This window comes from Schistocerca americana, chromosome X (assembly GCF_021461395.2).
Source record: "Schistocerca americana isolate TAMUIC-IGC-003095 chromosome X, iqSchAmer2.1, whole genome shotgun sequence".
Taxonomy (NCBI): domain Eukaryota; kingdom Metazoa; phylum Arthropoda; class Insecta; order Orthoptera; family Acrididae; genus Schistocerca; species Schistocerca americana.
In genome coordinates, this window is record NC_060130.1 from 178196060 (window position 1) to 178208555 (window position 12496).

General features: G+C 38.0%; 1 protein-coding gene across 2 annotated transcripts in view; it reads left to right on the forward strand.

Annotated features, from left to right (window-relative positions):
• LOC124554714 (thioredoxin-like protein 1) overlaps positions 1-10211 on the forward strand; it is a 66588-nt gene extending 56377 nt beyond the window's left edge. For both annotated transcript variants that reach the window (XM_047128359.1, XM_047128360.1), the window contains exon 5: positions 8838-10211. In XM_047128359.1, coding sequence (XP_046984315.1) covers positions 8838-9048 — 211 coding nt within the window. In that variant the 3' untranslated portion in view covers positions 9049-10211. The remainder of the gene's footprint in view (positions 1-8837) is intronic.
• Positions 10212-12496: the final 2285 nt, after the last annotated feature.

A 12496-nucleotide genomic window follows, 5' to 3' on the forward strand; every position in this document is an offset into this window, starting at 1 on the left:
CATTGTAGCAGCAGTAACCAATCTAACAACCGTGCCAGACACTTTTTGTCTTATTTAGGCAGTGCCAACCACAGTGCAGTATTCTGCTTGTTTACATATCTCTGTATTTGAATATGCATGCCTATACCTGTTTCTTTAGCGCTTTAGTGTATATTAAAACAGGAAAGCCTCTAAACACTAAACAATAAATATGTGAGGTTACCTGTAGCTGAGAAAAGACTTTGAAATTACTGTTACAGTGACAGATGACTTAAGTGTGTTTTGTGTGGACGTATTACTGGGTGGCAAGATAAGCATCTGAAGGAAAAAAATCCACCTTGCTAAGAATTAAAATGAAGGAAAAAAAATTATGTGGAGGCTTCAATATTGACATCAGAAAAGGAGCAAGAACAAAACAAGATTTCAAATTATTAACACAGTATAATAAGGAGGCAACACCACATGCATGAACAAGAGTGATTGAAGTGAGACTGCTATTGACAACATCATTACTAATATTAGTAGGTGTAATTATGTCTCATGTAGTCCAAACAGAAATATCCGATTATCATGGGCAGCTGATTGGCTCCTGCTGTAGTAATGACATAGTGTCAGACTCAGAACGAACAACCAAAGAAATCAAAATCATCAATGAGCAAAATGTTAACATGTGTTGAACAATGTTAAGTAGGGAAACCTGGACGAAGCCCTACAGATGCAGAATGTAAATAAAAAGTATGATTTCTTTATTACAACCATTAAACTCTATTTTAATGTAGTGTTCCCTGAAGTAAAGAGACGAGAAAAGCTGCAGCATCTAATACAGTGGATCGCCAGTGAAATAACAGAACTACATAAGGGCTGCAGGCTCAGAGACAGGGGCAAAGCTGAAAATCATAAAATATTACAAAAATAATATGGAAAAATAATAAGAGAACAAAGGTAAGACCGAGCGAGGTGGCGCAGTGGCTAGCACACTGGACTCGCATTTGGGAGGAAAACGGTTCAATCCCGCGTCCGGCCATCCTGATTTAGGTTTTCCGTGATTTCTCTAAATCACTCCAGGCAAATCCCGGGATGGTTCCTTTGAAAGGGCACGGCCGACTTCCTTCCCCGTCCTTCCCTAATCCTATGAGACCGATGACCTCGCTGTCTGGTCTCCTCCTCCAAAACCAAGCAACCAACAAAGGTAAGAGCAATTAATGCCATAATGAACTCAAAAAAAGTTAAAGGCAGTTTGAAATATAATTAATGTTGACAGAAAGGAAAAAGTGGATCAAACAGAGATTAGGTCAATGAAAATAGACAACACAGTGGTTACAGATGGTAGAGAGGTAGGTAATATATTCAGTGATAACTACATAACTAAAGATTGGAAAAAAGGTTACAAAGGTATATAAAAAAGGGGCAGAACCATTTACTTCGAATAATTTGCGTAAGATGAACTGAGGAAAACTGTACAAGAACTGAAGTATAAGAAATCAGCTGATGAAATATCAAATCACATGATAAAGCTAGTATGAGTGCAAATCTAATAATTACACCATTGCTGGATATAGTGAACAACTCTATCATAAGTGAACCTTTTTCAGAAAAACTGAAGATAAACAGGATGGTGCCAGTATTATACAAGAAAGAATGATCCCAACAGAATGAGGCCTCTTAAAAATCATGGAAATGCTGATGTATAATGGATTAGCTGATTATCTGGATAAACATAACTTTCTTGAACCATTGCAGCACAGTTTCACAAATGGTAAATTCTTAGAATCAGCAGTTGCCAATCTGGCAGAAAAAAAGTTGTTTCTGCAATGTTTCTGGATCTCTTCAGAGCATTCACCAAGATTGACCATTAAATACTGATACAAAAATTGGAAAACTAGGATATTCAATGGAAATTGGGGGAGTGGATGGAATCATACGTATGCAACAGGAAACGATATATATCAGTAAGGGAACACACATTTATCAGAAACCAAAGCCACCAGACATGGAGTGCCACAGGGATCAGTAATGGGGCCATTGCCATTTAATCTGTTTGTTAAAGATGTAAGAGTTGGGGGGAGGGGGGGGGGGGGGATGTACGCACGAGATGACTATACTAAACGGTTACCAAAGTGTGAACAGCTTGAGAAAAGATCACATGCTTCTGCAAATATCACATCTTGATGGCTCTTGCAAAATGGACTGGTTATAAACCTAAAAAAAGCATGTGTGTGTGCACCATGTTCAAAAACAGAGAGAAGAGTGCACGCATGGGTATTAGACTGGATAAAACAATGCTGGAAGAAGTAGAATCCTTCAGATTCTTGGGTACTGTTATGGATAATGCGCTGAAATGAAAACAGCATATTAATTCTGTCCATAAGAAACTCAGATCAGTCATATTCATAATGAAGCAGCTATCACAGTATGCACAGAAACGGATTCTGTGCACTGTATACCATGGACTGTTTGAACCATACATGCAGTATTAAGTAGCAGAGTGGGGAAACTCTAACATTCAAGAAATAAAAAGTGTGTTCACATTACAAAAAAAGCAATTAGGATCATTTTAAGAAGAGATTTCTGAAACATGCAGAAACTGCTTAAAAAATGTAAGCATCTTAACTTCTATATCTTTGTATGTATATAAAACAATAATATATGTAAAAAAAAGGTAGCACAGAATGGATTAAAATGCTAGTGTACACACCCACTACACATGGAGGAAGAATGATACATGAAGCATACACCATCGACTGACAATGCTTGGAGGATGACCTGATTACACAGCAACTGCACCTTGTCTATATGCGCCCACCATACACCTTGTGCCTAAATTCCTATATGACACTAACTTTCCAAAGAACCTCAAAGACACTGGTGGAAGGGGAATTTTGCAGTATTGAAGAGTACTTTTAACATTAAATTTGTATATATTGTTATTGACAATGAAGCACCAAAGAAAGTGATTTAGGCGTGCATATTCAGATACAGAGATATGTAAACAGGCAGAATACGGCACTGCGGTCAGCAACACCTATATGAGACAAGTGTCTGGCGTTGTTGTTACATTGGTTACTGCTGCTACAATGGCAGGTTGTCAAGATTTAAATGAGTTAGAACGTGGTGTTATAGTCGGTTTTCTGTATGATCATTTCACATGTGTATCGTAAATATTAGGAATCCAGTAAAACATCAAATCTCAGACACCGTTGCGGCCAGAAAAAGATCCTGCAAGAACAGGACTGACGACGACTGAAGAGAATCGTTCAGTGTGGCAGAAGTGCAACTGTTCTGCAAATTGCTGCAGATTTCAGTGCTGGGCAATCAACAAGTGTCAATGTGCGAACCATTCAGCGAAACATCACTGATATGGGCTTTCAAAGCCAAAGGCCCTCTTGTGTACCCTTGATCACTGCATGACACAAAGCTTTACACCTCGCCTGGGACCGTCAACATCAACATTGGACTGTTGATGGTTGGAAACATTTTGCCTGGTCAGACGAGTCTCGTTTCAAATTGTATCAAGCAGATGGACATGTATGGGTATGGAGACAACCTCAGGAATCTATGGACCCTGCATGTCGGCAGGGGACTCTTTAAGATGGTGGAGACTTTGTAATGATGTGATGGGAGGGGGGGGGGGGGGGTAGTTGGAGTTACATGGGACCCCTGATATGTCTAGATACGACTCTGACAGGTGACATGCACGTAAGCATCCTGTCCAATCACCTACATCCATTCATGTCCATTATGCATTCCGAGGGACTTTGGCAATTCCAACAAAACAATGCAACACCGCACCCGTCCAGAATTGCTACAGAGTGGCTCCAGGAACACTCTTCTGACTTTAAACACTTCCGCTCACAACCAAACTCCCCGAACATGAATGTCATTGAGCATATCTGGGATGCCTTGCAACGTGCTGTTGAGAAGGGATCTCCACCCCCTCATAATCTTACAGATATCTGGACAGCCATGCAGGATTCATGGTGTCAGTTCCCTCCAACACTGCTTCAGACATTAGTAGAGTCCATTTCACTTCATGCTCTGGCACTTCTGCATGCTTGCGGGGGTCCTAAACAATATTAGGCAGGTGTACCAGTTTCTGTGACTCTTCAGTGTATAATCAATTATTTTAGAATGTAATAAAAAAGGTTAGGAAGTACATGATAATGGATGTTTTCTGTTTTTGACATGTCCTGAATTACATGCACATTTACCAAGCGAGGTGGCGCAGTGGTTAGCACACTGGATTCACATTCGGGAAGATGACGGTTCAAACCCATGTCTGGCCATCCCGGTTTAGGTTTTCCGTGATTTCTCTAAATCCCTTCTGGAAAATGCTGGGATGGTTCCTTTGAAAGGGCACAGCCAACTTCCTTCTCCAGCCTTCCGTAATCTGATGGGATCAATGACTGCGCTGTTCGGTCCCCTCCCCCAAATAAATCAACCAACCAACCAACATGTACATTTAATGTACACACACTAATGCTACACAATCAAATACAATAAAATTCAGTTTGATTGAGAGGTCATTGGTCACATAAATAGATTGTGTAGAAGACCATGTCCTAGAGCGTCTGTCACTATGTAGCACTCCCACCCAGTCAGCTGTAACTTATCTTGTGACCAAAATCATGGTTTGTGTACATCTTATCACTTAAGTTGTGTATCAATTCTAATAGCTTTTAACTGAAGCTGAAGAATCTGGATGATAACTATTAGATCATTCTACTTGAGTAGTGACAAATTGTAGCTTATATATGTTGGTTTAATAGGTGAAAAACTTGAATAAAAATCATCCTTTGACAAAACAACATCCAAGTATTGATTTTTGTAATTGATACCCTGTGTGAACTTCTATTGGTTTAATGTGAGTATAACATTAAAAAATGCAAGAATGATCCATACTGACTGTCAGCTAGGTAGCAACTGCACGCTGTCTATATGTGCCCAGCATATACTTTGTGCAGCCATCATTGTTAGACTCTGAAAATAGCTCATATTGTTTATCAGTGGTTACAGATTTGGCTGGTGCACTGTAATACTATGCCTGTGCAGTGATAACAGGCATAGAGAAGTAAATAAATAATTTTTAAAAAATGCTATGGTAAGCATGCTGCGCTCATAAGCTGAACATTCAGTCCTACTGGCACAGAGACCAAGTTAAGTAGTGTGTTCACAGCACTGAACCATGACTGTATTCTGAACAGTTTACAAATGAAAATAAATGAACAATAACCATCAGGCAATGCTGCATGAAAGTTGGATACCGAATCCAATTAAAATAGAGGTATTGGCAACAAAATCTGCCAGAGGGAACCAGCAAGTCCCTCAAACCCTCCCTCTTTTTCTCTCATGTCACCACCCCACTGATAATATGATAGGAGCAAAGAGAATAAAATACTCACAAATAAAATGGCCCCCATTTTATTAATGGAAAACAAATGAATTCAGGCCACATGTAGAGGAAATCGGACTTCTAGCACTGGGCAGAACTTCGGGCTTGTGTTTATAAAAAATGCGTAAATTGTATGACATCCCCATGCCAAGGGGTGGTAGCCTCCACACAGATGAATGAAGTGGAAAGGGAACTGAAAGAATAGTAGCTGTCTGTTCTTGATGCAGTCCACTCACTTTGTTTTCCTGCCAACACTAGCCTACAAGCAGTTACTATTATAATACACATGCATCATATCATTAGTGTGTGTTCCGTTTGTCTCACAATGAACCAGTTGATGTAGAGATTCCTACTAACCTTACCACTTAACTTCCCCATCCTTTTTCCTTTGTAAGGATTTTAATGTATATGAAGTGCTTTGGGGCTGTGCAATTGATTGTTTCAGGCTCTTGTTCTGGAGAGGCTCTTGTTAACAGGTTTGTGTCTTGTGAACACACAACAGTTTTGTCTCAAGATCATTCTCTGCCATGATATTTCTTTATGCTCTCCATCCCTAGTATAGATTGGTCAGTGGAAAGTGGTCAGTGATCTATGTGAATGCAGGCACAGTAGGTATATGACCACCTAAGGAGTGTTTTGCCATAACTGTTGCAGTTAGCACTTGATCTCTCCTTTGTTTGATGTTGGTTGAAGAAGTCATCTTATCAAATGACAAAGTGTTGTCAGTGGATGACAAATCTGAAGCAATTTGTTTACATCTCTGAGATAGCTGACACTCTCCCTGTTGTATGAAGAAATGAACAGAAGTTTTCATATATAATTAAATCTTCCCCAATACGAATTTAAGTTTGTGTTGGGGAGGACACTGGAGTTGGGCAGTTCGTGCAGCAATGATGTCCATAGTACTGTGGTGGTGTAAGAGTCAGCATTCCTGCCTAGTAAGAAAGGAGACCTGGATTCGAGTCCCAGCCATGGCACAAATTTTAATCCTTTTCTTCAGCTTCCATTATCATCATAGCACTTTTCATAGCTTATTTGCATGTACCGTTGTACATCATTGTTCTGGGGCTCACAACTGCATGATATTACAAGTCATGCAATCTCACTTCTTGACATATTTTGCTGATACTCAAGTAAACCACTCAGAATAGTCGCAGCCACCAAACCTGTTGTAATGAGTGAACTGTGAATGGAGAATAACCTGACACACACTGTGGTGACAGGTTCTTCACATCATTCTATTGTATTAGTCCATAGATAATTGCAATGAAGTGGACTTCACAAAATTCTCTCTCTTTTTCAAAGCAGTGTCTAATGTGTCATTGTCCAGGTGATCACACATACTTCTGACATGGCAGATGTCATCTGGCTAGCTACTTCAGAACAATGTTGGCATTGTTAGTGAATGTATACTGTACAAGTAGTCTTCTTAAATTTAATTAGAGCCATGATGATGTGTTGCTATATTATGGACAGTGTTTTGAAAGTGGCTGTAGTGACACGCAAAACAACAAGGGATGCAATCCCATCGAAAAACGCACCACCACTGTAACACCACCGCCTCCGAATTTTACTGTTGGCACTACACATGCTGGCAGATAATGTTCATCAGACATTCACCATACCCACACCCTGCCATCAGATCGCCACATTCTGTAGAATGATTCGTCACTCCACACGTTTTTCCACTGTTCAATTGTCTGATGTTTACGCTCTTTACACCAAGCGAGGAGTCGTTTAGCATTTACCGGTGTGATGTGTGGCTTATGAGCAGCCACTCTACCATGAAATCAAAGTTTTCTTACCTTCTGCCTAACTGTCATAATACTTGCAGTTCGGAATTCCTGTGTGTTGGTCTGAATAGGTGTCTGCCTATTACACATTATGACCCTCTGCAACTGTCGGCGGTATCTGTCAATCAACAGACGAGGTTGGCCTGTACACTTTTGTGCTGTATATGTCCCTTCACGTTTCCATTTCACTGTCACATCGGAAACAGTTTAGGAGTGCGGAAATCTCGCGTACAGACGTATGACAGAAGTGACACCCAATCACCTGACCACGTTAGAAGTCAGTGAGTTCCACAGAGCACCCCATTCTGCTCTCTCATAATGTCTAATGACTACTGATGTCGCTGATATTGAGTACCTGGCAGTAGGTGGCAGCACAGTCCACTTAATATGAAAAACATATGTTTTTTGGGGTGTTCGGATACTTTTGATCACATAGTGTGTGTGTGTATCTATAAAAGAACTACTCTGGCAAAATTTCAGATGTTGTTCAGGGATATTTCTTGAGTATCTTAGTACAGGGACCAATAGGCTCCAGTGGGTCTTTCAAGAGTAACAATGTAAATACAATGTATTCAGTTTGTTATCCCAGTTTACCTTTGTTTCTTAATGTACAACATAAAATATGGAGTAATGCAACAGCAGTCAGATGCAAAAGTACTGTAATGAGGTTAGTTTTGCTCTGCAAACAGTTAATCATAGGCTTGTTGTACCACTATTTTGTTTCTTTCAGAGAACACATACACAGAGTGCATATTGGCTAACTTTTCCGCAGTAAACCTATCTATAGTGCTGTGTATCACTGTTAAATGTACAACTAATACTGCCAGAAGAACAAACCAAAGACAGAACCAAGCAATATTGAATAAAAGCTTGAGGGCGAGGAGTAAAATGAGCGTTAGTGTTGTCAGCAGCAAGTACCGAGAGCAAATAGAACGAGTTTGTTTACAAAAAAAGACATATACGGTGCATATTGTTGACATTTGCAATGTTGGGCAAATATTTCCATTGTAATACAGATATAAGGATAAATAGGGACAAGAAATAAAACAAAATTCAATTACTCTGTATTGAGCCATTAAATATTATGGATTCCTTAGACCAAAATACTCATAAAATATCCCTGAACAACACTGAAATTTTATCACAGTTCAGGCTCACCCTGTATAGTCCCAATGCATCCATCAGTTCAGATATAAATTTTTCCACAGTGGTGCTAATGTGGAAGATTTGCATGATATCGAGTCTTTTGAAATTGTTGGTATTTACTTATTTCCATCCACAAGCATCTCTCTCTCTCTCTCTCTCTCTCTCTCTCTCTCGCTCTGGTGGTCACACAAAAAATATTACAATATTGTTTTGATACAGGTCATGAACAAATGAGGTGCACTGAAAGGTTTGCTGCCATCCAAGTATTTCTGAGTTTCCATCTATTTGTGTGTGTGTGGGGGGGGGGGGGGGGGGGGGGGGTTCAATTGTTTCTGAAGAACAAGGTATTACAGTTGAAGCTCTCACTTTTCAACTGTCGTTAATGACATTTTTTAAAATAGCAATTATATTTTTGTAACTCCATTTTTTGTGATTCTAAATAGGGTCATTTGAAACTGGACCCACTGTAATTAAGTCTTAGTGTATGTTTGATGAAAATATTTAAAGTAATTTCGTGTTAATTGTTTCAGACTTACACCAAGTGACCTCGAAGGGAAGCCTATAAACTTAAAGTTTGTAAAGTTCCAGAATGTTCAAAATATTCAACTATTCATCAAAGACAATCAATCTGGAAGTGAAGCGACTCAAATTGAATATCTTTCATTTATTGGTTCAGCTATATCGACTACAAAAATGGGTGACTTTAAGAGAGTCGCTGGGAAGAAAGGTGAAAGTCATTAGAAACATTGGAATTTACTCACAATTATACTATCATCTGCCTAAAAATGACAATACTTATGTAATGCTAAATCAGCATTTCACACCTTTTCGTACAGTTTGGCAACATGATGGAGAAATAATGTTTACTGCTGAAAATCATTTGTTTATTCAACAAGAATGTCTGGTTTGTGTGACATGATATTGAGTAGCATTTTCAACATTAGGGTGTTTCACATTTCTGTGATCAGTACTAAATTTCTACACAGATGAGGAAAGGACAAACATGTTACCCATTCAACAAAGTACATGCAGTACCTCCTTCTGATATTGTGCTGAACTATTGCTTCAAATTTGTATGCCTCAGTTGTTTATTGCACTGTTGATTAATTTGCATTCTTCATGTAAACAGCTTGTATGATTGAGATGGCATGTCCTACATGTAAGATACAGTGGTATAAACTCATGTATTTAATGTTCCATAATACAGTATTATTAGTTTCGCTCTACATGTGAAAGGTGATGTGCATTTTTATCTGAAATTGTTTAAAGGCACAGTGACAATGAAATTTAATTTGACTACACATAAAGAACGATGTGTAATTACTTCAGGATATTAGTTCAAGTTACTTAACAAAGTAAAAAAAAAATCCAAGTGAGATATATACTTCAGATTTATTATTACTGTTGTAGTTCCAATTATTTTCCTCAGCAGAGGTTAGATTAAACCACCTTCTATAATCTCATTCAGAAAATTGTTAAATTCACTGAAAGACAGATGTTTTTGCATTTAACTACTATAAACTAATTCGTATATTTGATCTGTCAGCTTGATGTATCTGAAACAGATGTGTTGTAGGAATATGAAATTGCAGACAGAAGTAAATGTCGTTAGCCTTACATGTAATTGATTTAAATTTGTATATTATTAGTCATCTCACCGGCATCTGTGTATATGTTGATACACCATATAATCACTAACTGAAATGAACTAGCAGCTGTACAATGTGCGTGTGTGTGTGTTTTTCTGTTTCTGTATCAGATCATTTTCTTGTGTTGTATGCTGAGTAACCATGGACAGAACAGCCATGCCCTCAATGAATTCAGTCGTGTCATTTTTTTGTTTTAAAGCTTTTGAGAATCATAATGCATTAATATGGCTAATAAATTTTGTGGATGCTGCTGCATAGTGTTTTGTTTGTGTTGAACGAAGCTGACCCTTTGCCAACAGAACCCAAACCTTTAATGATTAGGTGTGTAATTTGATCTGGTATTCTGGCTGTTATTGCTGTGATCTGTTTACATTTGGTTTACGCCCTCTATAACCATCTCCCTCATTTACTGTGCATAGTTAAATTTATTGAATATCATGAGCACCTGTAACAGTTGTTGTGCAGGTGCCTTCAATAACTTGTATTTTCCAGTGAATCATGGAGAAAACTGACTTTCTACCAAATTTGTTACTTGATATTGTATTCATTGATGGGATATTGTTCTTGTTTACGATTTCTTGGATATTACTCTTGTGAAATGAACATATTTAATCAATGCTTATAGTAATCTCTAAAAGAGTGCAAATCTCAGTGATTGTTGATACAGTATAATCTATTACATAAGCTGGCTGTTTGGGTAGTGTATTATGTTACCTATGTTAAGACTCAAAAATTAAATGTTCAATTTCTTATTAAACTGCCATCTAGCAGTCATAAAAAAAGAATAGCACAGACACTGTCATTGTGTTATAGGCCACATTGTAAGTACATTTCAGACTATTATTATCATTTGTCTCAGAACTGTGAATGGTATGATCACATCCAGTGTCAGGTCTTTGTAATGCATGTTGGTATCCCTTCTATGTAAACATTCATGAACTGGTCATGTAAAACAGTAAAATATTTCCAAATTCAAATGCCATGTTTCTGTATGAAGCCAAGAATGATAGTTATTTACAATCAGAAATCCAAATTCAGACTCTGAAGATATTGGTTTGCATCAGTGTAAGTACTGTTGATTATTTGTTAGAATGGAAGAGCAAAGGAAATGAGCATTCAGTATATGCTGAAGGAAAGACACTAAATAGCTTTGTAAAATGCAAGCTGTTTATTGAAAGGATGGCCTTTTCTGTGCATTAACAAGAAGGCTGAGTTGCAGTCATCATGTCAAGGATGATCTATCAAGTTCAAATCTTTCAGGCCTGGCTATACTAATTATAGAAAGTACACTCTTATATTCCATTCCCGTAATCCTGAAACAAAGCAAATAACTGCAGTAAAGTGCTTCCAAATGGAAGTAGAGCTTTGGGTGAGGACAATAAAGAACAGTCTATAGGAGGAGCTGCAGCAAATGTGACTCATATTTCTGTCTTGTTATTGTATCACAGCTGGTTTCTCAACAGCACCTATTCAATTGTAAATCTTCACTGCTTTGTTAGGAAAAACACTTATTTCAAAAGGGCAGTATCACTGTGTGAACACAAATTATAAAATATATATAATTCGAATATGTGAGAAGGTTAGATTAAGAATTATGAAAAACATTGTCATTTACACCCAAGTTACCCCAACCAACACTACCCAAAAACTGATTCTCTTAGTTTCATAAGATGATGGCTGAAGATGACATAAATATGATTCTAAAATGAAAATGCTGTAATTGACTGTAACCAGTGTCTTCTAGGTAAGTCAAAGAACTCATCGCGGAGGACATGCCAACAGGTTTCGCACTGTCTTTTTAAAGATTTTAATTTTAATTTTTTTTTTTTATTTTTTTTTTTTTTTTTTTTTTTTTTTTTTTTTTCCACAGCCTTAAAATACACTAGTGCAACATTTACACAGAGATTATCACTTGTCGGAAGTAATAAATGTTAGCAAGCATTAGTCTGATTTATTTATACGGGGTGAGTCAGAAAGGACTTAACAACTTTGGAATGATATAGAATTTATTGAGGTAACTTACATACGGCATTTTGTAGCAAAGAACCTCAAGTTTTATTCACATAATGCATCAACCCCCATCCTTCCTTGAAACAAACTCTGCAACAACTTTTTGGCATAAATTTCACACCAAATACACTAAAGAATCTCCAAGAAAGCCTACAACTTACCCTTGGCCCTAGAAATATTTCTTCGTGAAGAAAACTGTCACCGGTGTTGTGTATATGGATATGTTTGAAAACTTTAATTCCACGTATCGATGAAGATGACAGAGGTGGGGTGGTTTACTAGTAGCAAGATGGTGAACTATCTTATTTCCTCATGGAAGTTCAAGGCTTCCTCAATAGTCGCTTATCAGATCAGTGGATTGGTCTTGAGCCAATTGCATGGCCACCTCGCACCCCAGACTTGACACCACTGGATTTCTTTCTCTGATCATGTGTATGTTCCTCCTCTACCAAATAACATAGCCAACCTGAAAATTTGAATATTTGCTGCCATTGCACAAGTTATACCAGATTTGCTGCAACGGGTGTGGG